We start from the raw sequence: 26,234 nt of genomic DNA, 5'->3' as shown, positions 1-26,234 counted from the left end.
AACCCCAAATGGAGTAAAAGCTCTCAGGATGGCAATAGCCACCAACCTAATAAAAAACACAGGTAAGAAATCTGGAATTGCAACCTTTCTATTATTAGATATTAAAGAGCCACACAGATGGGAAATCAAAAATTACCTGTATTACAGTGTATGATGTAGCTGTCCATCAGTGTAAACAATGTGCAAAGTAATTAAACCAAAAAGTACACGATTTATAAAGTTATTGGTTTCTAAAGTAAGGAGTCGACTCTGAATCGCTGAAACGAGTCGTTATAGATTTCAAATCTTTTGCCCAACTCTATGTACGTCACTAGGAACACTTTGCATAATAATCTCCGCCTACCGTCTTGGGAGAATGAACTTCTAACCTTCCCCCCCTGCCCCCCCCCCCACACACACACACACAGACGCTCTGGTTGGTGTGATAGCATCATGTCGAGGAGACAGTGTGTTTTTAATTGTACAGGCAAGTTTGTTTTATTTTCACTGCCAAAGAATGAAGATCAGAAGAACCAATGGCTAAAATTAATTTTTACCACAATACCAGAGCAGTACAACAAATTCCTTTTGTTGTGTTCACAACATTTCACTGATGACTGCTTTTCTAATCTCGGTGAGTACAAGGTGGGATTTTCAAAGCGTTTGGCCATAAAAGAGGGTTCATTACCAGCTTTATTTAGACCAACGAGCATCTCCGAATCACAGCGTGAAGTATGATTATGAAGTTATGTGTTTGTTTTCTCCGGAGCGTCTTATCAGTATGTGTGCTGTCTGCAGACTTTCTCTGCGCTGATCTTCATTTACAAAAACGTCATTAAAATGAAGTGTAACTCCGTGGCTACTCAACGAAGAGACATGAGAGAGATATCTATAGAAAGCTTGACATGTCTTCTTTAAAACTAAACAAGTGCTGCTAACAGATATTCTGTGATAAAGTAATCCATATGAAAACAACGCGATGTCCGTTTTTCACGTCTCCCTTCACTATATCTAATGTGACCACGCCCCTGCGATGAACACGCTATTCAGATTCAAACTGAAGTGCGCGGTTTGAATACACACCAGAGTATGTGAGCGGAGTGGAGCGGCAACAATTTCCCCTCCGTGCTCAGAGCATTTAATAATCACTCCGCTCCAGCTCCGCTCCGGGTTCACAATTTCCCGCTCCCGCTCCACTCCGCGCTCAGTGATACCAGAAACACCGCTCCGCCTTCGCTCCGTGGCTAAAGTATTTCAGTATGTTTGAAATGTTATGTTCATAACGTAGCCTATATTAAAATAAAATAAAAAAAACTTTGCAAACTTTTTTTTCCTACCACATGCCAAACTAATAACATGGATGTCAGCATTAAAAGGTATAATTACTGTATTCTGCTGTGCAAATTTTGTTTGTGATGAAAATAAATACATTTTTATTTTATCTACAGATCAATGCATTTCTTACAGATTTCTGCTCATTTAAAATCAGATACAGATGAAGTAAAACTTTAAGATTACATTTGTTTGAATGCATTATTGCGAAAGCGATTGCGTATGAATGTGCTGTAACTGTTTAAATCATGCTTTGACCCGAAAATATTCAGTAAAAGGAACAGACAAACTCCTTGAGAACTAACCTATAACTTCCTGCTTGGCTATTGTCATCATTGTAACCTTCTGATTTGAGAGATCCATCTGCTATAGTTAAATATGTTTAACATGAATACTTGCTAAATATGCAGTTATATCACGGGCCATTGGCATGAATTGTACTCGTGATGGAGCGGTGGTGGAGCGCTCTTGGAGCGAGTGAAAACCACAACACTCCGACTTTTAAAAAATCCGCTCCTCGCTCCTGTCAAAATCACACCGCTCCTCTCCACGCTCCGCTCCCACTCCGCTCCACTCACATACTCTGATACACACCCACACAGAAGAAAAAGCAGCAAGACTGTTCAAGTATTTTATTTTACTGTTTGCTTCGCGATGAGAGGAATAAGACATAATTCACCCCAAACAGATACTAACGCATTGTTTACCATGACGTTGTGTGCGGAACAACCAATCAAAACTATGTCAGTTGACCAATCAGAACACAGTATGCTACCGAAAGGTGGGGTTTAAGGAAACTGAATCTATTGAACAGCTTCGCGCGAACCGTTTGGGGATCTCTGAGAATTGAGGTCATTTTAAAATGATATTTTGACAAAATGACAATGTTTTTTAACCTTGGATGGATTTAAACCTATTGTACAGGACTTATAAACAGTGATAGGAAGCTTAGAATTTTCATCTTACTGGCTCTTTAATGATTAGCATGTAAACTAAACATATTTGCAACTGTAAAATGACTGTTGACTAGATGACCTTAAGGACCTCTGCTACTTCTGTGGGGAAACAGAAAATGACACAGACTGGGTAAGTAAACCTTTCTTTTTTCTTTTGTATAACTGATTTAAAGAGTTTTGGATTGCCTTGCTCTATTGTATTTCATGTTAACGTGTGTATTTCTATATATTTAGATCAGCTGTGATGTCTGCTTAAGGTGGTTTTCACTGCAGCTGCATTCAGAAGTCAATAAAGGCAAAGACCTTCATCTGCCAGGCATGCAGCACATAAAAATTGGGCAGAAAAAAAGTGCTGAACTGTAAATAGTTAATTTCAGTGTAGAAACAATTTAGTATAGACACAACACACTTTTATGTTCTGTATAGTTATTGTAGTTATAATTTTCTGTATAGATCTTTTTTTTTTCTTTGTAAATTCTTAAAGGGACTGTTCACCCAAAAATGAAATTAGTCTTCATTTACTCACCCTCATCACTAACCCACTGCAGACAAAGCTGTTGTTCATTTGGAGGCACCTGCACTGCTCCACATTTCAAATGGAAATGAATGACACCATAAAGCAGCATAGTCGTTTCAGCCCTTACTTATCTGAGGAAGTAAGAAGAAGAAATGAGAAGTGTGGTGATCTATACAATAGATCACAGCAATAAGTGTAATGAGGAAAAATATGTCATTGTATTGCAAAATAATCTTTCAGATTATAAAAAGACAAGACACATTTGGTGTTATCAAAAATAACCAATAAAACACATGATTAAAAAAAAAAAAAAATCAGCTGAATAAATTACATATTTACAATAAAATATTCATTTATTGATAATGAATGCTACACTAATATAATTATTAATAATAATAATATAAATTTGCTAATTTACTTTAATTTACAAAAGATAACATTCTCATTAATATTTCAGAATTTGTTATTATTCTTATAATTATTAATTTAGATTAATATTTTAATAAACAATTACAAACAAAGCAGGATCTCATTAAATCGTGTGTTATACACAGTAGGCTATAGAACTGCGATTAAATTGACAGGAACTATCTTCCCTATTTGTTGCGGTCAGTCTTCATAATGCAGCGGCCACCACATAAGTCAACTAAACTCTTCGAAACTCTGTAGCCTATATTTAGCTACTGAAAAAAAATTAGAGACCACTTGGAAATTCTCGGTTTCTCTAAATTTACAATTTACACTATATAGTTAGTGTTTGAGTAAAATGCAATTTATGTTTTATTTTTCCAAAAAAGTAGTACTGATGACATTTCTTCTAAACTTAAAATAGAACCGCTGTAATTTAAAGCTTTAAATACCAATTTAAGTCATTATCATCTCTTCTCAGGTGTTCTGGTTCCAGACATAGAAACAAAATAGAGAAATCATTAGCATAGCTGCTGATCCAACAAACTAAAATTAGTTTAACCCAAGCTTATGAATAAAAATGCACATTTAATCAGATGCAACTACAATCACAATTTAAGAGATACATTATTCGAATGCTTGGCGAAAGAGATGCGTTTTTTAAAGATTTAAACAGAGAGAGTGTGTCTGAACCCCGAACATTATCAGGAAGGCTATTCCAGAGTTCGGGAGCCAAATGTGAAAAAGCTCTACCTCCTTAAGTGGACTTTGCTATCCTAGGAACTACCAAAAGTCCAGCGTTTTGTGACCTTAGGGTGCGTGATGGGTTGTAGCGTGGTAAAAGGCTAGTTAGGTACGCAGGAGCTAAACCATTTAGGGCCTTATAGGTAAGTAATTATAATTTGTAACTGATATGGAACTTAATAGGTAACCAGTGCAGAGACTGTAAAATTGGGGTAATATGATCATATTTTCTTGACCTGGTAAGGACTTTAGCTGCTGCATTTTGGACTACCTGTAGCTTGTTTATTGAAGAAGCAGGACAACCACCTGGAAGTGCATTACAATAGTCCAGTCTAGAGGTCATAAATGCATGAACTAGCTTTTCTGCATCAGAAACAGATAACATGTTTCATAGCTTGGCAATGTTTGTAAGATGGAAGAATGCAGTTTTTGTAACATTGGAAATATGATTTTCAAAAGTCAAATTGCTGTCTAATATAACACCCAGATTTCTGACTGTAGAGGAAGTAACAGTACATCCGTCTAGTTACAGATTGTAATCTACAAGATTCTGTGTAGTGTTTTTTGGTCAAATAATTAATGTATCTGTCTTATCTGAATTTAATTGGAGAAAACTATTTGTCACCCAATCTTTTACATTTTTAACACACTCTGTTAGCTTAGATAATTGAGAAGTTTCATCTGGTCTCGTTGAGATATATAGCTGAGTATCATCAGCATAACAGTGGAAGCTAATTCCGTATTTTCTAATAATATTAACAAGGGGCAACATGTATATTGAATATAGAAGGGGACCTAGGACGGATCCTTGTGGCACTCCATATTTTACTGATGATAAATGAGATGACTCCCCATTTAAGGAAACAAAATGGTAGCGATCGGACAGGTAGGATCGAAACCATCTTAGAGCCTGCCCTTGAATACCTGTATAGTTTTGTAATCGATCTATGAGTATGTCATGATCTATGGTGTCGAACTCAGCATATTAATATAGGAAATTCTCAGTTTATCTGAATTTTTTATTTTTCCTGTAGTTATGTGTTTGAGTAAAACAACTACAGATGAGATTTCTTTTAAAACTTAATTAAAAATAAAAATATGGTAATTTAAAGCAGAAATGACAATTTATCAAAATAACAAAATAGATGCCATGTTTTCAGACATGTGTATATTAATTTCGAGACTACACAATACCAATGTTTTAACTTCATATACAATATTTGGTGAAATAACCCAGACTTTGAATTGAAGCATTTGTTCTTTTGACCAATTTTCATTTTCAGGCATGGCTTGTAATATTCTAGAAAACACAGGATGAGATGGAGACTCCCTGTGTGAGCACATGCGAGTAACTGGTGGACTTGTCAGTGAATGGTGGATGGTAGATTCTTGAGAAGAATTGGACTTACAGGAGAAGAATTGGATTTACGGTACGCATCATCAGTAGTGTTCCTCTGGGTCATGGGGTGTTTCGGCCTTTGACACTATACACCCTCCCCAGAGGTGGACAGCTTTAGGTTGATCAGACCTCACCTCAGCTTGCGTCTCAAGTCCAATTAGCCATGAGAGTCACCTTGTTGCCAAGCGGCGGACACCTCAGGGGACTGTGTATGGCAGAGACGTTCTGTTCCCTGAGTCAAGCCAAAGCAGACTTATCTCCTCGCACACTACTTGGGGGCCCAGCTGGGGTCGTTAAAAATAAAATTAAAAGGAACATGAACATGTCACATTAAGAGAGAGCTTCACATGGACAAGCAGAGAACCACGCCTAAGACAGCCCACCAACAACTAATTGATTTCTCTTTTGCTCCTTCTCCAGCTTGAAGGGACAAATACCTTGTTAAATCTAACAGCAAAGCTAGCTACATAAAAAATCAAGCAAAAGGAGAATGAACTCAGTTAACTCTTGCATGGTTTTGTGTGCTCACTACAAGCACTCTGCTGCGCCTCACAGTGTGAACGCAAAATAGAGTCAATTTTGCATTTTATGGCGCTTAAACGGACACATGCACAGAAAATAATGTCAAAATACTTGTGTTGACCAGTATCCCTGAAAAGAGTCGAGAAACACAGAGACAGTGCAGCAGGTAAGATGCTAACATTAGCTACTAGTTATATAAGCTGATATTGCTTACATGCTTTAGTAGGGTATTATTATATTGGGACATGCTGCCTTGTTTTTTAAACTGCAGTTATCCCCTCTGACATTAGTAGATACACTCCTTTCACATTGCCCTTAGATGGTCTTGTTTATGTTTTTTTTTTTTTTGCTATATAGCCTATATACATTTCGACTTGAACCGGCGCTGCACACTGCAAGACCGATCGGATTATGACATTAAAGTACTGCGAGAGTGATTCAAAAGCATAAGGAGCATCTACTCTCTTTGATGTCGTATGTCATGTATATATATATATATATATATATATATATATATATATATATATATATATATATATATATATATAAACGCAACGCATACAAAAAAAAAAAAAAAAAAGGTTAGGAAACAGTAAAGGCAGCATGAAGGCCAGTGACGATGTAACAGCAGGGTTTTTGTGCAGTGTAAAAAGGACCGCAATATATTGCTATATTATGCTCTGACATCGTCTTAACGTGTTTATGTGGTGACTTTGCTGCTTCCAGCTGATATTCTGCTAGTCACTTGCAGTCTGCGCCATTGGGTCACTAACATATTGTCTTGTGTGGAAAGGTTTAACCATCACAGCTAACACTGTAGTTCAGTGTTGTGTTACTCACCTGAAGTCAAACAGGACCAAAGGACTAGAGGGGACTGTTGAACCGTTAAGGCCATGTTTCAGTAACTTTTCTTATAACAATATATAACCCACCCACTGACTTGTCATGATTCTTGCAGACGTTTCACCTGGACATGAAGGACCACTTGTTGTCACAGCTTTGGGACAGAGATTTGCTGCAGTGTTTCCAGAAGTGCTCACTAGGTCACAGCCAAGCTATGGCTCATTCTGTAAAAACTGGATCAATAGACACCACTAGACTCCAGACTTTTTCACTCATTCATACACATTGGCACTTTATTCTCAAGTATTGTAGTTTATTTTCTCCTCTTAGTTCTTATATATATATATTCTTGGCTTTTATTTGGATTTTGTACTGTTTACTTTTTAAAATAGCCATTTTGCTCTTCAACAGGTCAGTGAAGAATATGGGACTGACTGGAGTGAAAGGAGTGTATCTACTAATGTCAGAGGGGTTAACCGCAGTTTAAGGGTGTACTCACACTAGGCACGGTTGCCATGAACCGGGCCCGAGTACGATTGTCCCCCTCCCCACTCCCCCTCTGGCCTGCACTCACATATAGGGTTTCAGCATTCGTGCCGGAGCACGCTTACGTCATTATGGTGCGACGGTTTCGGGATAAACAGGAAGAGCGGCGCTCTCTGAACACAATGGAGTGCATCGCTCTGTTTTCTTTGTGGATAATTTTGTGTTGTTTGGTCCACAGCCTGTTGTTAAACAGATGTGTCGCCTTAGTGGCACGAAAATTTTCACGTAATCGTGCTGCTCGTATGAGGATGTTTGCAAGGTACCAGCTGAAGTGCAGCAAGGACTTTGCAGTGTTTAGTTTTTATGCGTTTTGCACCTCTGCCGTAGACCAAAGCTAGCCTTTCCCTGCCATGTTGGTTTTGGAGCGTCGCAAAACCGTGACACAACGCGTCCTTTTCCGTGCTCCGGCACGGTTAGCGCTCACACTGCATGCGAACCGCGCCCGAGTCCAACTGAACCGTGCCCTGGCCCACCTCTTCCAAGCGGGCCAGGGCCGGCTAATCGAGCCGCGCCCGGGCACGATTCGGAGCACTCACACTAGTCAAACGAACCGCGCTTTGGTGGTCAAATGCACTCGGGCACGGTTCAAACTGGTTAGTGTGAGTACACCCTAAAAAACTAGGCAGCATGGGGAAGTCGTCGCCTAATGGTTAGAGAGTCGGACTCCCAATCGAAAGGTTGCCGGCAGGAATTGACTCCCAATCGAGTCCCGGGCCGGCAGGAATTGTGAGTGGGGGGAGTGCATGTACAGTTCTCTCTCCACCTTCAATAGCATGACTTAGTTGCCCTTGAGCAAGGCATCAAACCCCCAACTGCTGCCAGGCGCCGCAGCATAAATGGCTGCCCACTGCTCAGGGTGTGTGTTCACAGTGTGTGAGTGTGTGTGTGTGTGTTCACAGTGTGTGTGTGTGTGTGTGTGTGTGTTCACTGCTCTGTGTGTGTGCACTTCGGATGGGTTAAATGCAGAGCACAAATTCTGAGTATGGGTCACCATACTTGGCTGAATGTCACGTCACTTTCAGCATGTCCCAATATAATAATACCCTACTAAAGCATGTAAGCAATATCAGCTTATATAACTAGTAGCTAATGTTAGCATCTTACCTGCTGCACTGTCTGCTGCTTTCTCGTCGTCAGACCAATAGCACTCCTTTCACTGGTGAATTTTTGAGGCCACAAATGTTACAAAGCTGTCATTAAACTGAAGTTATCACACAGTCCTCGCTCAAGCCGCTAACTCGCTCTGTTTCATTACAGAAACAGAATAATATTACAATTACATTACTTTCATTACAGTGTGCTCCTTAGCACTGGGAGCTCCCTCTGCTGTCCATAAGGAGCCTCTTAGCACCAGCCATTTCAAACCCAGCCTCCAGTATTTGGGCCACGCCTCCTAATTTGCATACACTCCCCAATCCTCAAATGCCCAATCCTAAATCCCCAAATCCCCAATCCTCAATCCTAAATGTCTAAATGATTAAATGCCCAATCCTAAATCCCCAAATGCCCAATCCTAAATCCTAAATGGCTAAATGGCGAAATGACCAAATGCCCAACCCTAAATATAAAATGCCCAATCCTAAATACCAAATGCCCAATCCTAAATACCAAATAAATGTTCGACTTGGACTTTAAGTTTCAAATTTAGATTTTTAGTTTTGGTTTAAAACTTTTAGTTTTTAGACTTTTAGTTTATAATTTGACCCAAAAACCCCTCCATAAAAACCTGTCCTGTTGAAGCTACAGTAAAATGTTTTTGCACACACAGTCTGTAGGGCAAGATGTGACAGCAGCATAAATTTGGTTTCTCTCTGACCTTTTTAACCTTAGTGGGGGAGTATAATTTCCACAGGTGCAATATTAGTGCTGTGAAAATCACACTACCCCCACAGGGTTTTCAACCTGTCCTGTTGACGCTACAGTCAAATATTTTTACACACATAGTCTATAAGGCAAGATGCAAAGGCACTGTCAAATAATAAATACTGATCGTACAATAAATATTGCGTGATAACAATAATACCTTAGATATTATTATTATTAATGATACATATTATTTTATGAGAACTAAATTCTAACTAAATTTAACCAGTTTAACCAACTAAATGTGATTAAATATCAATTTAAATGACACTGAAAAGCAGTATTTATGGGAAGAGCATTGCGAGATGATAAAGTTGGTGCAGTTAATAACTTCAGTTTGAAACTTGCACTTTTACTTTGGAAATTGCGGTTTAATTCCGTTGAAGACCTTCTCCAGTCGGCGTTTTTGCATCCGTTAGCCGCTTGTTAATCAGACTACGCTTCTTCTATGTTCGTTCTTGGTGCCAACTGTGGAAAAAAACGCTAAATAAAAGGCTTATAATAAACCGCTGAAGGTTTAACTGCAAGCACTGCGTTCAAGTGTGTGACGCGCGTGCACGCGAAGGGGAGTGCGATTTGTCCGGGGAGTGAGATTTCGGTACAACACCGGGTTTCGGTAGCCATCCCTACTCAAGACTGCATTGGTTTTGTGTATGGGGCTGTCACGTGATTATGGAATGACTTAAACCCGAAGACTTCTTGTCAGATAAGAGGTGAGCTAATCACAGACTGAAGATCCAGGTAAAGAATGAATAATTTTTTCTGTATCTTATAGCATTTTAGTTTAGTATTGTTTTTAGTGTGATCAACATTTGCGTAAGTACTAGATGTGTTGGGGAAGTAACACATAACATTTTAATCACATTTTGCTAAAATGAACGAAATGACTAGAAAAAAGATTCGTTCCATTTTGCTGAACGAGACTCAAAAGTCTGAGTCTGTAAAATGATCCGAATTTCCCATCACTATTGGCCGTGTGGGACACTGAGAACTACCTCAGAAAAGGGGGAGTCAGAACTTAATTAACACAGAGACTACTACAGCTGTTACTAGAGCAGTGCCAGCGACCAAGGCAGTAAGGCAAGAGGACACAGGAGGCAGTTTTTCAAAAAGTGGGATTTTATTACCTAATATATTGAAAAGTTACATAAGGGCCAAAATTAATAGCTAGGCCTAAAAAGAGGTCAACAAAAAATAACTGAATATAAGGTCAAATACATCAATTTGTAATGCAAGGTTAACTAAATAAAAAACTGACCTGCCACAAAGACACAGATGGAAGCTTATATAACAGCTTGACAAAACCAAATAACATAGAAGAGGTAAACAAAACTAACATTTGGGAACTCCAGAGCTAACTAAGGAAAAAATCCCCCCTTGGCACATGGTGAGACATGGTATGGCCTAATGAGCTGGCTCCCAGATATAGGTCTACTCAGCCCTTATCCACTTCTTTCACCCAACCAGGAAGGGACTGTCCCCAACAGGTCCAGTAACTCAACACAAAGATACATGTGATCAGTGCACTCTCTGTAAATAAATGTAAAGGTAAAGCAAAATAAACCAAAATCAAAAACTGTATTGTGTTCTTTATTTAGATATCTTAGTTTAGATGACTGTAAATTATAATCAGTGCAACAAAATAAGGAAGTGAAATAATAAAACTGTTTAGAACTGAGGTGATGTTACCCTGTGTGAATGTAGCCATCACATAGAGACTACACTGATACAGATTATTTGGTTCAGCTATTACAACAGGAGCAACTTAATTTACAAATTTACATTTGTCACTGCTGTGCTGCAATAAACATCTTTATCAAAATCTTCAACATCTACATCTCTGTCTAACACATGAATGCAAAATCATCATGACATTTTAATGGTTAAACTTTGCAAATTGTGTAATATTTCCTGTCTCCCTTTTCTCTGTTTCTTTTGCAGCTTTTGCAGCATAATTATATTCAATGAAAGAATACTTCTCCAATACATCATGAATATAATATACCCAACCTTAATGATTTTTAATACAAAAAATTTGAAACGTTAGAGTGATTAGACTTATCATATGCAAAAATGTAAAAGAGATCACGTTTACTGTTATATAAAAGTATAATGCCTTTGAATTCAAATATATATCAATGTTTTCTCTATGGGCTTTTGGTTAAAAATTGAATGACAGATGTGAACACTATTTTGGTTATTACCATACAAAACTTGAATTGAATTTTAAACTTGAATCGAACGTTTAAATTTTTTAAAATGCACAATGCATAAAGTTAAAAGTAAAGGGATACTTAAGTAATTTTATTTTATTTTTTTCAAATAATTAATTTGAACATAGATATGACGAGTGGGGCGAGCCGAGAGCTGTTGGAATGGAGCGAGGCCGGTGGAGAATGGAATTACATTTGGTTTAATAAAAATGAACGTAACTTTATAAAACTTAACGTAACTTTTTCAGAAACTATCAAAAATATGCCATTACGACAGAAGAAAAACAAATTTAAAAGGCTCTTCAAATATTCTTTGTTAATGTTTTACAAAGATTTGTTTTCACTTATCGTGGATTCTGAATGCATTGCCACAGATTTTGCTTACGTTTCACAGTTTTTCGTTTGGTGTTTTGACACAAACATCTTGTGGGGGCGGGCTTAACAGTGATCTACTCTGATTGGATAGTGATATTTTGATGGACAGGTGCTCTTTGACCGTGAAGTACAGACGCCATTGGAAAGCTATCAAATAAATGCATTCAAATATGACAAAAGGCAAGTTACACTTAAAATAACTGAAGGAAACACATAAGTTGAACAGTTGAAAGTTAGGAAGATTGCCTGATCGCATTATTGCTATAAATACATTGTATTTTTTTAAATGCATGAAAAGCTGCATAGGGCTTGGGCGCCAAGTTGCATTCTGGGACGTGGCGGCCATGTTGCCAGCTTCGCGAATGTAAACATACAGCCAGTTGAACGAGAAGAGCAGAGTTGTTAGAAAGAAAAAAAAGATGTCAAAATCGCGAAAAGGTTGTGGGATTTATAGGGATACGCTAAATAGGGATGCCAGGGACCAGTATGTGGACAAAATCGGCTCTATTAACGGTTTGGATCCATATGAAATTCCCAACAAATAGTGGAGTACCGACGGAGACTTTTTGCCGCACGTTTGCATTACAGATATCTTCGGCTACCTTGTTTGTTTCCCGCTGTCTTCCCGTTCAGTATTTTCCTGTAAAATATCCCGTTAGCCCCTCCATCAGACCTGTCAAGTCTCTGTGTTGTTGTCCTTTTGCTACTCGTTGTCCTTCCAGCGAAACAGATGTTTTCAAAGCATCGTTTTGATTAACGTTATTAACGTTAAGGCAACCTTACCGTGATGTTGGGCTTTTTAAGATAGCGTGGTTGTTGTGAGAGCATGATTTCACGCCAATCTGTAACTAAAGTCACGTTAGACCTAGCTTCACAAATCGCTTAACGCTAGTTAATGCAGCAGTTTTATAGTACAAATTGTTGCTGTCAGCAGAGGGATAGCAACAAAAAGATGAATGTTGAAATTTCCAGTATTTTGGATGAGTAACTCGAGAAATTTCCCTTATTTTCAATGTTGACTTAAGCTATATAAATTAATATTCAGATGTTATGGTCTCCGTAGTCGCGCCTCCAAGCAGGAAAGCGGTGTAAAGTTAATTCATTCTCATTTTATTTTCCCCATGGCTATTATGTGTTGCGCTATTACACCCTACAATACAGCAACGGTTGAAAATGGTTAAAATAGATGTTTAATTAATCAAATTAAGACACACGGATGAGAGGGAGTATGTCTAAACGCTGCGCAGTAGTCCGAGTGGCAGAAAAGGAAGCATTCAACGTGGCGGCCACGCCAAGTAATGACGTCACAACGCCCAAGCACCTATTCCTGTGTGATAGTATACAGAGAAATGTGAACATTCTTGTTACATAATGACATTTTGTTATATTCCAAAACATCTGTTTTGTAAAGCACAACATAAAAGCAATGCAGAACCATTTGCAACTGTAAGTCACACTTTCGTAAGGTTGGTCTGGACCAGTGGTTCCCAAACCTGTCCTGGCGTACCCCCAACACTGCATGTTTTCTTTGTCTCCCTAATTAAACACATCTGATTCAACTCATCAGCTCATTATCACATGGGTTAATGAGCTGATGAGTTGAATCAGATGTGTTTAATTAGGGAGACAAAGAAAATGTGCAGTGTTGGGGGTACGCCAGGACAGGTTTGGGAACCACTGGTCTGGACCATTCGTAAGCTCTCTCTTAGCATTATTTGAGCTCAAGACGCTACTGTACAGCAGTCTTTAGAAATCAGCGCAGCGAAGTACAAGTCAAACTATGGTATGTTGACAATGTTGTGGCTCAACAATGATTTTATGTTATGGACATTTTAAGACTCATAATAAATTATGTTCGCAATGGATACAGGCCTATTTATGAAGAGGACTTCATGTGGTGTCAGAACTAATATGGTGGTAATTAGCCTAGGCTTTTTCGTAATGTAATTAAAGCGAATTGTCTTGGGCAATCACTTTTGATAATTAAAATCTGGCAAACAATTTGGCTTTATATGGCTAAGATCTATAAATGGGTAAGCATGGTGGTGTCCAGTAAGCGACCAACTATGACAGCGATCCAACGTGTCCTTGTATTGAATCAAATTTTTTTATTCAGCAAAACTTAAGCCCTTTTGACATTTTGCCTGAAGTGGCTATATTAAAAAAAATTAGCCTCCCAAGACAGCTCATTATGGAGCTGCCGGACCTTCTCAGACCTGCGGTTGCTAGGCAAATTGCTTTAAGCCCTGGAGCCCACTTGGGACAGTGCTCTTGTAACGTCAGACGTAAGAGGCAGCATGTCAAGAAGCATCCTAAGGACACTTCGGGGAACACTTAGGAACTGTTGTGGAAATTCTAATTCAATAACAATTTGTAGAGACTGAGAATAAAAAAAACAAACATAGTTTTGTCTTTGTATTGCTTTAATTCTCTGCAGAGAATGATCTGGTTTACACACAGCTTCTGAGTCTGTGTGCAAAGAGATAACACACAGACTCACAGTCCACTTTTGATAGTATGTGAAAAGATACATTGAAGGACAGACTAGGACCTTTGAGCCAATCATGCTGCTCTGTGCACATCACCCCATAACACACATGCACAGCTCATGCACATTACATCGATGCTTGGTTACTCAAAAAAAATGTGTCCCTGGTACACAGTTTCCCCTCAAATGCTGTTTTTCAACCTAAAGCAGTTGTGTGCACAAGTTACATAAAAGAACTCAATTTCCTCATGGACTATATATACTACCTTGATCATGAGATTAATGCCAAATTAAAATTTTTCATAACAATCCTCCCTTTTGATCATTATTTATAACTTTTATATTGATTAAATGTAGATACATTTGTGAACACACTACCCTTATAGTTTACATCAATCATGTAAATTCAAGATTTTAAACACCAATACTCTCATAAGGGCGAAAAAAAGCATTTGCATTGTCTTTTTTTTTATGGAACATAGTCATTCCTAACATATAAGCAAGCTATAAAGAAAACAGTAACTCTTATATTTGATTATATGTAAAAATCGTAGTGTGATATTCAAACAGAAGAAACTTTCTTAACATTCCTTCCAGTTGCATCATCTCGTAACATGGACAATGACCCTCTTTACACACACATCCCTTCCAGGAGATGCGGAGAGCTGGTCCAGGACAAGTCTCGCAGTGCAGTCGGCCTCAGTCCTTGTAGTTTCTTCTTGATACCTTCCATCATCACCTTAGTAGTGTTCATGAAAATCAGTTTATACCTCGCGATTTCAACATAAATTTGAAGAAGGCTGGCCCCAACTGCCGGAATTACAGCATGGAAGAACTTCTCAGCTCTGTTCCACAGCCTGTGTTCCCTCCTGTCGAGTTGGTTGTGTGGTTTCGCTGCAGTGGTCTGATGGTATGTTTCCTAACCAGTCCTTCGCTGTCATCCGTTGGCCCAAACTGACCTCAGATCACCCACAGACCGTGATGTTGCTGTGTGTTCAGCTCCCATACACCACTGTATGTTTGTTCACCTAAGTCAGCCAGACGTCTCCCTTGGCATGGGGCAGCTGGTCAATCACTTTACTGAGCTGTAGCCCTCTGGTGGCGCTGGAACCTTCTTGTAGTGACTTGCATGTAGCCACGTAGCTCTCTCTACCACTTTCACTGCTATGTCTTATCAGCAAGACCTGATATCATGCAAGACTCCTTCCACTGGCTTGGGCAGAGCATCCTTGACCTGCTAAGATATCTGAGAGAGAACAAGAGACAACTTTATAGTTAAATATAGAACTCTACAGATTCCCTTAATAAAAAAATATAATAATAATAAATTCAAAATAAACAGATAATAAAACTTCAGGATGCACCTTTAAATAAATACTAACTTTATTATTTCAGTCAAATATTATAACATTTATTTATACATTTTTATTATACAAAATTTTGCTATTTAATAAGTTTTACAACATTTTCATTAATCAGAGGAAAAGCTCCTGTAGTCTTGCAGGCAACAACTGCAACATTTTATGAAGCTCTGGCTCGTTTACAGCAGATGTATGACTGTAAGAGTTCAATAAATAACCATCGTAGGGTCTCACCTTAGTCTCACTCCGTCCTGACTGAGTGTGTTGATGGTCATGTTGAAGGCTGCTCTGGATGTGAAGCTGAAGAGAGCTGGAAGATGCTTAAACTGATGCTTGAGTCTGCTTCTGTCCCGTCAGAGACGCTACATTCGACTACAACATTACTGTAATAATCAGGTATGAAATAGCGCCTCCTTGTGGTGTTTGATTCAAATTGATACTTGTACAAAATCAAATAAGTAGTGGATACTTCAGCTCCACACAATAACATAAACCTTTTTATTTGTTCATTTATTTTTTTGTAAAATAAACGTAAAAGGAAAAGTGATTATTTTAGGTGCTGTAAGTGAGTGGTCATAATATATTATAAAATAAGTACTTTCTTTCTTTTTCAACAAAAGGTAAATCAATTGTCCACCTCCGGTTATTCTAGTGAGACCAAAACTATTTAAAAGTATATATATATATATATAGAGAGAGAGAGAGAGAGAGAGAGAGAGAGAGAGAGAGAGAGAGAGAGAGAGAGAGAGAGAGAGAGATTGTAACAAAAAAAAAAAAATCATTTTTATAACCATTTAGCAAACGTACAATTTACTCAAGGCGTTATTATTCACATTTTTATAAAATAAGAAAAATCTAAAATAATTTTTTACTTTTATTAGACTCTTAAAATCTTGTAGCTACTACTTCATCTTGTATTCCCCCCATTGTTGTCAAATAAATAGTCATTTTCGCAAATGGGAATTATAAAAAATAAAAACGAGTTCAAATATTTTATAGTATTTCAGTTATACTAAATGAACAGGATGTAACTACAGTTATTTGAGTCGTTTGACTTTCTGTTCGAGTATATCTGGGCTGCACGATATGAATTTGGACGAAAAATGTCTGAATGCTACTACATTGGTTATATGGCAAAATATCCAAGCAAGTGTATTCTGAAAACAAATGATTCTAACGCTATTCTATTTTTATTCATTTTGTTTATCTCCAGTACGTAGGAGGCGGTGATCGGCCGCGCTTTTATTTATTCAAACGAGTCTACAGTGTCCTTTACGGAATTCCGTGTTTTTTTTTTTTTTTTTTTGTGATGAACAAGTTTCACATTGCCAATTAAATAGTATAGGATTTAGATAGTAGTGTTTATTTATTTGTATTTTACCCCTAATAATGTAAAGTGGATACCTTGAGATGTAATCCATGCTGCTACTCCGATACAGTAGGTGGCGGCATGCACCTGATAAATCGTGGTTGCAATCCGCCATAAACATAATAATAATGAGAAGAAGAACATTGTCAATTATGGGCGAAATACATTTGCAGATTGTGAGAAGCTAATGTAACGAGTCTAAATATTAACCCAGGTAATGGTGTTGTGAGTATGGATATGTTATGTAGTGTGAACTAAGGAAGCATTTCTAAACCGCTGATGCAGCAATCGTGCTGTGTAAACCGCGTCGCTTCACTTTAGACAATCAATGTGTGTCACCACAGAGAATAATCGCTTTTTGAAGCTTGTTTGTGTGTACTGATTTACAGTTTTTGATTAACCCATTAATAATAGAGTAAGATATATTTTAATACGTTCCAATTAGTTTTTTTTTTTTACAGACATATTATATTCAGAGCCTCTCTTTTCACGTTTTTTTGTTTTGTTGTTTGGAAATTACACGCCTTACAACAAAATAGTACGGTACTAGTACACAGTTATAGTATCAGACTGTACTCTAAACGCTAGGAAAGGAAAACATAACATGGTATACTCTAGAAACATGACATGGTTTGGCTGCTGCTTGTATTTAATGTTGTAGCTTCTCTTCCCCAGCAGAGATGAGTGATATTCGGCATGCAATGCTGCGGCGTGACCCGCTGAGCGCGGCTAAAGAGGTTCTGTATCATCTGGACATCTCACTGGGCAGCGCTCTGCAGAGCTCCACTGGCCCCACGCCTGGACTAGAGAAGAGCACGGTGGAGCTGGTGGAGGAGTTCATCTTTCATGTCCCTAAAGACAGGAACATCCAGCCTAAGGTGAGGCACAGCACAGGAGTATAAATTCTGCGTTGGTTTTAAGGAAAAAACTATGTATGTAATACCATAGTCCATGGTGTTGTTTAAAATAGAGTCCTTAAATTATCAACAACATTCATAAACCACACATTGAGAGGATTTGTGAGCACACAAATTTCAGCACTGCACAAGAAATCTGGCGTTTTGAGAGTGAGTGGATAATAACTTGAACACCTCAGTCTGGCATTGCGTTCCAGAAATCAACAGATATGTTTGTGATTGGCCACAATGCTAAATGCAACAAAAACATGTTGTTCACTTGTTCACTCGTTCATTAATCCCTAAATAGTGTATGGGAGTTGAGTGCGCTATATCAGAAAGGAGTTAATAATGTATAGTGAGCAAATTCAGATGCTGACACTGCGCGTCAGAGAGCTGGAGCTGTCACAGAAACATCTTCATCACACATGAACATTTATATCGTATATTAAACTCTCATTCACTCTCGCTTGCTCTTTCTATCTCATCCAGCTTGTCAGTCCTCTCCACATTGGACTATAGGAACTAGTGCTTCAGTGAATGTTCATGGGTTGTACACTCAAAATCAGAGGATTGTGTAGTTATTTTTAAAGCTTTTGATGTACTGTCATTAAAAAAAAGAACATAATGTTTATTAGTTCTAACAAATAAGTTCAAAGCTAACCAAAATGAAAAAAATATTTTCTGCATGAAAGAGACTTGGTGTTCTTTCAAAAAAAAAGGAAATATATATTGTATTGGCATCGGCTACCGGCCAAATGTTTCGAAAAAATATTGCCAAAAATCTAATATTTTGCATCCCTGCTTTGAAGTCTCTTATGCTAACTAAGGCTGCATTTATTTGATCTCAAATGCAATAAAAACAGTAATGCTGTGAAATACCAATTACAATTTAAAGTGGGTTTTTTTTTGTAATAGGTTTTAAAATGTAATTTATAGAAATAATTCTCATATGCTCGTGGTGGTCAAAAACATTTTTTATTATCAATGGTGAAAAGAGTTGTGCTGCTTTTGTGGAAACTGATATATCTTTCTGATATACATTTTTTTAATTGATTGGAAAGTTCATAAAGAACAGCATTTATTTTTTAAATAGTATATATATATATATATATATATATATATATATATATATATATATATATATATATATATATATATATATATATAATGTGACTTCACTCTCAATTTTGATTTAATTTAATATAGCCTTGTTGAATAAAAGTCTTTCTGTAAAATCAATTGAATGGTGTTTTGTGTTTGACTCAGAGGATGAGCTGCATTCAAGAACTGCAACTGCTGGAGATCATGTGCAGTTATTTCCAGGAGCAGAGCAAAGATGCAGTCCGACAGATCATCTTCTCCGCCCTCTTCAGTCTCCAAGGCAACAAGGCTGATGAGAGCCGCATGGCCATGCTTGGGAAGCTAGTTTCTATGGCGATAGCCGTGTGTCGGGTGCCCATTCTAGAGTGTGCAGCCACCTGGCTACAGGTGTGTGATGTGTGTGTGTGTGCGTGTGTGCCTTGAGTTCAATGTTTTGAGGTTAATTCATGGTTTCTCTGAAGCATGGTAACTCAGTTTAATAGATAACTGGTTCAGAATGCTTATTGTGAGTTTTACAAAAAAAAAACTAAACAATAAATGTTATTAAAGGTTTATTATTTTGTACTATTATAGCTTTATTAATAATAGCTTTATTTTAAAATGTTCAGATTTTATTTTAGTTACGTTTTAGTAATTTTGTGCTCTTTAAAATATTTCTGTTAAGCTTTTATTTACTTTGGCTTCAGTTTGTTGTAGTGATTTTAGCACTTCCACTTAAACTTTTTTTTTTTTTCCTTTTAACCAAGGCAATATTTCTAATTTGTAAGTTAAGTTTTCATCTTATATTTTTCATCTTTCTTTCAGTTTAATTGTTGTAGTTTTAACGTTTTTTAATAGTTGCAGTTTTAATTACGAATAACAACACTGTTCAAGAACATGTCAACCCCCATACATTTTCATTACAGAAATGCAAGTGATTCTTAATGCCTTAAAATAAAAGCTTTAAATAGTATATTGTATTTTTATGTCATGGTAGTATTTGTTATACTGTTTTTAATATATTCTTTTTTATGCAAATTGTTAGTTTTAAATGAAAAAAACAAATGATCTGACAGCTTTTGAAACATTTCCGATGTTTTTTGTGTAGCGCACACACTCTGCGTGGTGTGTGCGTTTGGCTCAGGTGCTGATGGATGATTACTCCACACTGGTGCCGTGTGCCATCTCTACCCTGCAGAACATCTGTTCAGCCAGTCCTCGCTTCTGCTGTCAGCTCATCACGGCACTAACGGCTCTCTATGACTTCTCCTCGGGTACCAGTTTTCTTAAAAACTTAAAAAAAACTAAAACATTATTAGTCTACTTTATTAATTATATAGTGAATATTATGAAATTTTGAATGTATAAAATGTTATTATAATCTTAAATTGTTTTAATATAACATCCTTAGAAATATAAAATATTGACATATAATGTGTAAAGTGAAAAAGTATTGTAAGTTAAAATATATTTGATATTGTCACTTGTAGATGAGTTAACTCCGCCCCCTGCACTCTTGGAGATGCTGGTTGGTTGGATCACAGAAGATCCCAGACTGCTGCTCCTCACCTTTATCAACACACCCCTCAATTCCAGTTTGCCGTTAGGTTGCCTTGAGATCACGTCTCTTTTAGGTCTGCTCCGGTGGTGTGTGAAAGCTCCGTTAGCCTATCAGAGAGGCCTTAAGTTGGCTTTGACCAATGGCCATGGAGAAAGTGAAAAAGGGACAGCGTATGAAGAGCTGTACTCTAAACTGCACCTGAGTGTTCTTCAAGTCTTTCTCATGCTGCAGGTGTTGTATTTTATTTTATTTTTTTTACTTTAAAAGGCTTTAAGGAGTCCTTTCAGTATTAGAATATATAATGTGTTTTCATTTTAACTTCTTCAGGTCCACCTGACAGAAAAGAGTTTGATTGGTCGGCTAGCTGTGCTTCCTGCGGAGTCTGTTGTGGTGCTGATAGAGGAAGTCAGCCGTCTGTGTGAGAAGCTCACGCCCCTTCCTGCTGTCAATCATATCCAGCTGGCACTGGATAGGCTGGCCCAAGCTCTTCAGGTCGCCATGGCAACAGGAGCACTTCTATTTGCCAGAGGTAAGAGATGTTTACTTCATAATAGCCTGTTGATACTCTGGGCAACTCTTTGGGCAATGTTGCTGTCAATAGACAAGAAGGTGCCATGACCGATACAGATAGAAATTTGTTACCCATTCTCAACGGGTAAGTGCCTAAGTAACACTGCTCAAAAAAAGTTTCTCCGTGTATCATTTGAGTTTTTGATTTGATAAGAGCAGCATTTCAGTGATGTCATTTCCTGTCATGTCCTTTTATTCCCCAGAGGACCTACGGACTTTGTGCTCCAGACTTCCCCACAACAAGTAAGTCCTTGATCACATGGAAGTAGAAACCTGATCATGCAGATTTGAATATAATAAAATGATATCCAATGATTTGAAGCCCTTATACATTGCTGAATAATGATGAATGAAGTATTTTATGCTTGTCTAATTATATTAAGTTTTATTACATGTGATACAGTAGATGATATATATCTGTAAATCATGATATATACCAGACACATTCTCTCTAGATATCAACATCTACATCAACCATTCAGAAACCTGAATTTTTTTTGCTTTGTGTTGCAGTCTGTTACAGCTTGTGATGTCTGGTCCAGTAGTGCAGCCTGCACCTCACAGCGCACCCTTCCAGCCCAACATGTACCCACACATCCATCCAGGTCGACCCTCTGTGCTTTCTCCTCTCAGTCCACACCAGTCCGTCCTCCCCTCCCCCCACAGCCCACATCCCGTACTGTCACCGCACCCCACACACCCAGCGCTGTCCCCACATCGCCCGCTAACGGCCCACACCGCACACCCTTCTCTCTCTCCACACGCCTTCCATCCTGCTGCCATTGGCTTTCCATACCGGCCCATTCATTGACCAGAAAAACAGGACTTTTGGACTACTCTGCTTCCTCTTGGGATGACAACATACAGTTTTTGTTATATTTCACATTAGAGAATCTTCAAAACTTTTGGTTTGAACTTGTAGTCACATGTTTGGCTTGGTCAGGTTATATGGTCTTGTGTATCATACATTGGGACATGCAATGTATTATTTTAGGTTTGATAAGGACTTTAAAAAACGCTTGTACAGATTGATGCAGTTATATCTTTTAAACAATAATATTGTACAAACCATGAAATATATTTTTGGAAAAGTGACATTTGTGGTTATTAATGGGCCGTTAATTGCCAAATCGGTTTTTATACTTAAAATATAAATTTTTGGTTTGAAAAAGCAATTAGTAACAAACGAGCAGGAAAATATCAGTTTTATTAAATTATTTTATTCTTTAATCTATGTGAGTAGGCTATGAAAATTGAGATTTTTTTTTTTTCTAAATAAAAATAAGTAGCATTTTATTATGTTTTACACCTTATAGATGTGAAATATACATCATGTCCTAAACTGGCACAGCGCACCAATATCATATTCAATCAGAATATTTTACCTGTTTATTATAGTGTTAGCATTCACTTATTTTACTTAAGCAAGCAGATTAACAACACTTTCAACCAAGAACTATTGGTTTTGTTCTCAGGGAATTAATTATTAGGTCAGTTTAATTTTAGCAAAAATGGATCAATTCTATTCTAGTTAATAAAGCCCTTTGTCCTTTTCTTTTTAAATTCCTCTTATGAAAATGAGACCTAAATTGTTGCACCTTCACTGTTAATTTTAGTTAAGAAGTTAGTTTAGCCCACACCAATCTTTAATAATCACTTTTGCGCCTGATTAAAAACATGAATCTTTAACACATGTTCAGTGACATTTTATGAAACCCATCCTGTCTTTTCATTTGGACCAAAGTGTTAAATATTAAAAAAATTAAAGTTTAAAGTGCATATTATCCAGTACTGACATGACTTCAGACATGATCACTGAACAAGTCAGTTCTTTAAACCTGTAAATAACTGGAATACATATAAAATGAACATGTATGGATGCACTGTATGTACAAGTTTATCCAGTACCTGTCATGAGGTACAGTCACTGAAATATATAAAAACACTACTGGCTTAGACATGTCAAGTGAGACTCTTATTCATAATTTCACAGTTCATGGACGTTGTAGTCTTCTACTGTGCTTTATTCTGGACGGCATTGAAGAAGAGCTCCTTGCAGATCCTCTGTGTGTCCTCAGGGGACTTGACCTCGTGACCGATTGTTCTGGGGTCCACAAAGATTTCATAATCATTTCCACCCTGTTTGGAAAAACAAATTTAAGCAAATCTGGGAATTTTATGCAATAGCATGTGTGCATACATGCATGAATACAACTGTTAGCCAAGATAGCATCACAGTTTTCTTGCTCACAGGCATAGTTTTGTCTCCAAAGAAATGGATGCACTGGTATGAGTCTTTCTCTACAATTCCCAGACAGTAGCGCTTATCCCAGCCTTCTGGAAACACATCAAAGCTGATCTGCCCACCTGTAGAAAACACGTACATATGAATACATTATGTATATATTATTGACTAGACAACCACATTTACTGTACATAAAAGTTACGAACCAATGGAGAAAGCAAGTCCTTTCCCAGCAAACTCATCTTTTAAAACGGAGACAAACTTTTCTCTGATTTTCTCCTTCTGCATAATAATAACATTAAAAAAGTCGACATCCTTTGAAAAGACAATAGCATGTGTTGATGAATACATAAAAAAATACCTTATCAAGTTCAAAAAATTCGATTCTTTCCTCTTGGCTGCAGCTTCGACCAATTGGAGAGACATTCAGCATTCCATTACGGAATTCAATAAATGTGCCTCTGGGATGAAGTAAAAACAGCTTAAGTATTATGGTTGCAAAACAAGATGTGTATATAAAAAAAGTGTATATATTTGAAATTATATCATTGTGTTAGCCTAATTCCCCTGGAACGTGATTGATCTGGTTTTAGCCATGATTGGGTTTTGTTACGCAGACCTGGCAACCCTGTTCTAATATGTTGATTTAATGCTCAAGAAACATTTCTTATTATTATCAATTTTGAAAACTGTTGTGCTGCTTGATATTTTTGTGGAAACCATAATATTTATAAAAAAAAAAAAATTAACATAGCTGATGAGCAGATAGTTCAAAAGAACACATCTATTTGTAAAGAGAAATCTTTTTGTGAAATTATATAACTTTACTGTAACCTTTGATCAATTTAATGTGCTAATTGCTAAATAAATGTATTAATTTCCTTAAAAATACATAAACTTTTTAACTTTTTGAATTCTTTGCTGGTGTAAAAAATATTTAAAGATATTTAAAATAAAATGTAATATTAACAATCAATATTTACAAAATTTAAAGCAATGCAGTAAAAAAATATTTTCCCCATGCAACAAAAGACGTCAAGTTGTGATAACTTCACCTTTTTTTGGGCAGTTTTATCTTTGAAAGGTAATTGAGGCAGAAATTGATGAAATCCTGTAAAACCTCCTCTCCCATGTATGCCTGAATATTCTGATTTCATAAAGGAAATTAGAAAAAGAAAGAAATCCAAATAGAAAAGCAACTTACATAATTTGCGGGACAGGTTTTTGAGCATATTTATCAAAATTAAAATTACCTGTACAGAGTGCAGTTGCCCAAATCTGTATGCTACCAAACCGTTCTCAGCAAATACATAATCCACTCTATCCATCACTGTAAAGGATAGGAATTATTGTAAGTACTCATGAACACTATAAATATACTGAATGTTTTGTGCATATATTTTTATATGTATTTAAATCTATACTTAGAATGTACATACCATCATCACCCAACTGCTCTTTAATTTTGTCCAAGTCTGATCCTCCGACCACCCCGACTCTCACTCGCCGTCTCAGTTCAGTCAAGAACTGATGCATGTCTGGAGTTGCTTTCTAAAGACAAAAACATACATGGGGGTAATTACTTTATCACAGGCTCAAAATTATAAAATGTCAGTTCTTTTTGCATATGACCTTTTCCAATATATGCTGTTTCATGAATTGCTTTGTGCTTCATAATTATTTTACTAGTCAAATTTAGCTGAGCATCCATTAAACACTCTGTATGTTGCGCAATTGTTTTGGTTTACTTTACATAGTATTTCCTATAACCAAAAATATTAAAGAAGTGTAAGTTATAAAGCAATATTAAAACCTTTTTTTTTTCTCAAATCAGTAAAATAAAATAAATAGTAAACAGTAAAATAAATAGATATTGTGTCAACTTAAAAGTGTAACAACATCCCTTTCTATAGGGCTATAAGTGTTATAATATTTTATATATAAGTGTTATAATATTTTTTCTTTAATATTTTTGGACATAGGAAATAAACCAAAACAATTGCACAACATATCTATATTTTAAAATGTATATATATATATATATATATATATATATATATATATATTTTATAATTACAAATAATTGGAAAAACTGCATATGTGAGGTAGTCTTTATTTTAAAAGTGTGAACGATTCACATTTTATAATGAATATACAGGTTTTAGGTATACCAAGCAATATTTTATCAGGCAGAAATCGTCTGTAAAAGCATTTAAAATAGAAGTTATCATTCTTATCCAGTAAATCAAGAAGAAGAAAAAAAAAACAGAAAAGTCATGCGGTCTTTGAATATTGTTTTGGACAATGTAAACCGTGTTATTTCCCAGCATGTGATTGAAAGGTCAGTTCATAACTATATCTAAATCCCAATGTTTATATATAAAATCTATCTTCACCTCACAAGCAGACTAAAAATAGTTCATGGAGAATGAAAGTTATCTTTAATAGACAGCCATGTCATTAAGGATGTGCTAAGAAAGAAGATTATTCACCACAGACCTGCACTCACAATACATATTTTAAATGCAGTTGTTAATTCACAGTAAATTATTATAAATCACTTATCATTAACGCAAGGGTTCACATCTCATACTGTAAATTAACACAACTAACTAACGCCTTCTGTATGCTTTATATTTCACTCACCTGGCGAGCTGCTGTTAAAGTCCCGTCCACATCAAACAGGCACAGTGTTGTCGGGTCCAAGCTTGAACCGGCCATTGTAAAATTGGCAAACTTTGCAAATCAGTTCACGATCCGTATGAAGTTTTGTAAAGACTCAGACTCAATCCTTAAGAATAATAAGTTTCCGTTCATTCATTTAGCACAGCGCAAAGTCACATCTTCCGTGTTGTGTCGTCATAGTAAACAACATCCGCGTGCAACCGGGAAAAAACAACAACAATGAATGTATTCCGCCCGCCCACACAGGGGGCGCTGTTGTGATGTTGAGCGAGCCAGCTC

General features: G+C 36.9%; 3 protein-coding genes across 4 annotated transcripts in view; 2 read left to right on the top strand and 1 right to left on the bottom strand.

Moving 5' to 3' along the window:
- Positions 1-26,234, top strand: part of LOC113109348 (myb-like protein U) — a 972,647-nt gene that overhangs the window by 889,272 nt on the left and 57,141 nt on the right. The window lies entirely within an intron of this gene.
- Positions 17,023-22,118, top strand: LOC113109700 (uncharacterized protein C7orf26 homolog). Of its 2 annotated transcripts, none has more exons than XM_026273436.1 (8): positions 17,023-17,129; positions 17,594-17,793; positions 19,081-19,302; positions 20,003-20,168; positions 20,385-20,686; positions 20,783-20,984; positions 21,229-21,268; positions 21,539-22,118. In XM_026273436.1, exons 2-8 carry the CDS (start codon positions 17,596-17,598, stop codon positions 21,834-21,836), a joined length of 1,428 nt encoding a protein of 475 aa, XP_026129221.1. In that variant the 5' UTR covers positions 17,023-17,129; positions 17,594-17,595; the 3' UTR covers positions 21,837-22,118. The 2 variants fall into 2 exon arrangements, with proteins under 2 accessions (XP_026129221.1, XP_026129229.1); XM_026273444.1 differs by having other exon boundaries at positions 17,591-17,793.
- LOC113109886 (phosphomannomutase 2-like) lies at positions 22,897-26,137 on the bottom strand. The gene is made up of 8 exons (XM_026273712.1): positions 25,917-26,137; positions 24,710-24,821; positions 24,524-24,600; positions 24,326-24,417; positions 23,632-23,731; positions 23,477-23,552; positions 23,277-23,392; positions 22,897-23,164 (listed from the first exon to the last, which is right to left on the bottom strand). Exons 1-8 carry the CDS (start codon positions 25,989-25,991, stop codon positions 23,039-23,041), a joined length of 774 nt encoding a protein of 257 aa, XP_026129497.1. The 5' UTR covers positions 25,992-26,137; the 3' UTR covers positions 22,897-23,038.

This window comes from Carassius auratus, chromosome 1, assembly GCF_003368295.1.
Source record: "Carassius auratus strain Wakin chromosome 1, ASM336829v1, whole genome shotgun sequence".
NCBI lineage: Eukaryota > Metazoa > Chordata > Actinopteri > Cypriniformes > Cyprinidae > Carassius > Carassius auratus.
The sequence above is the reverse complement of the archived record's forward strand: the minus strand, read 5'-3'. Positions and strand labels throughout refer to the sequence as shown.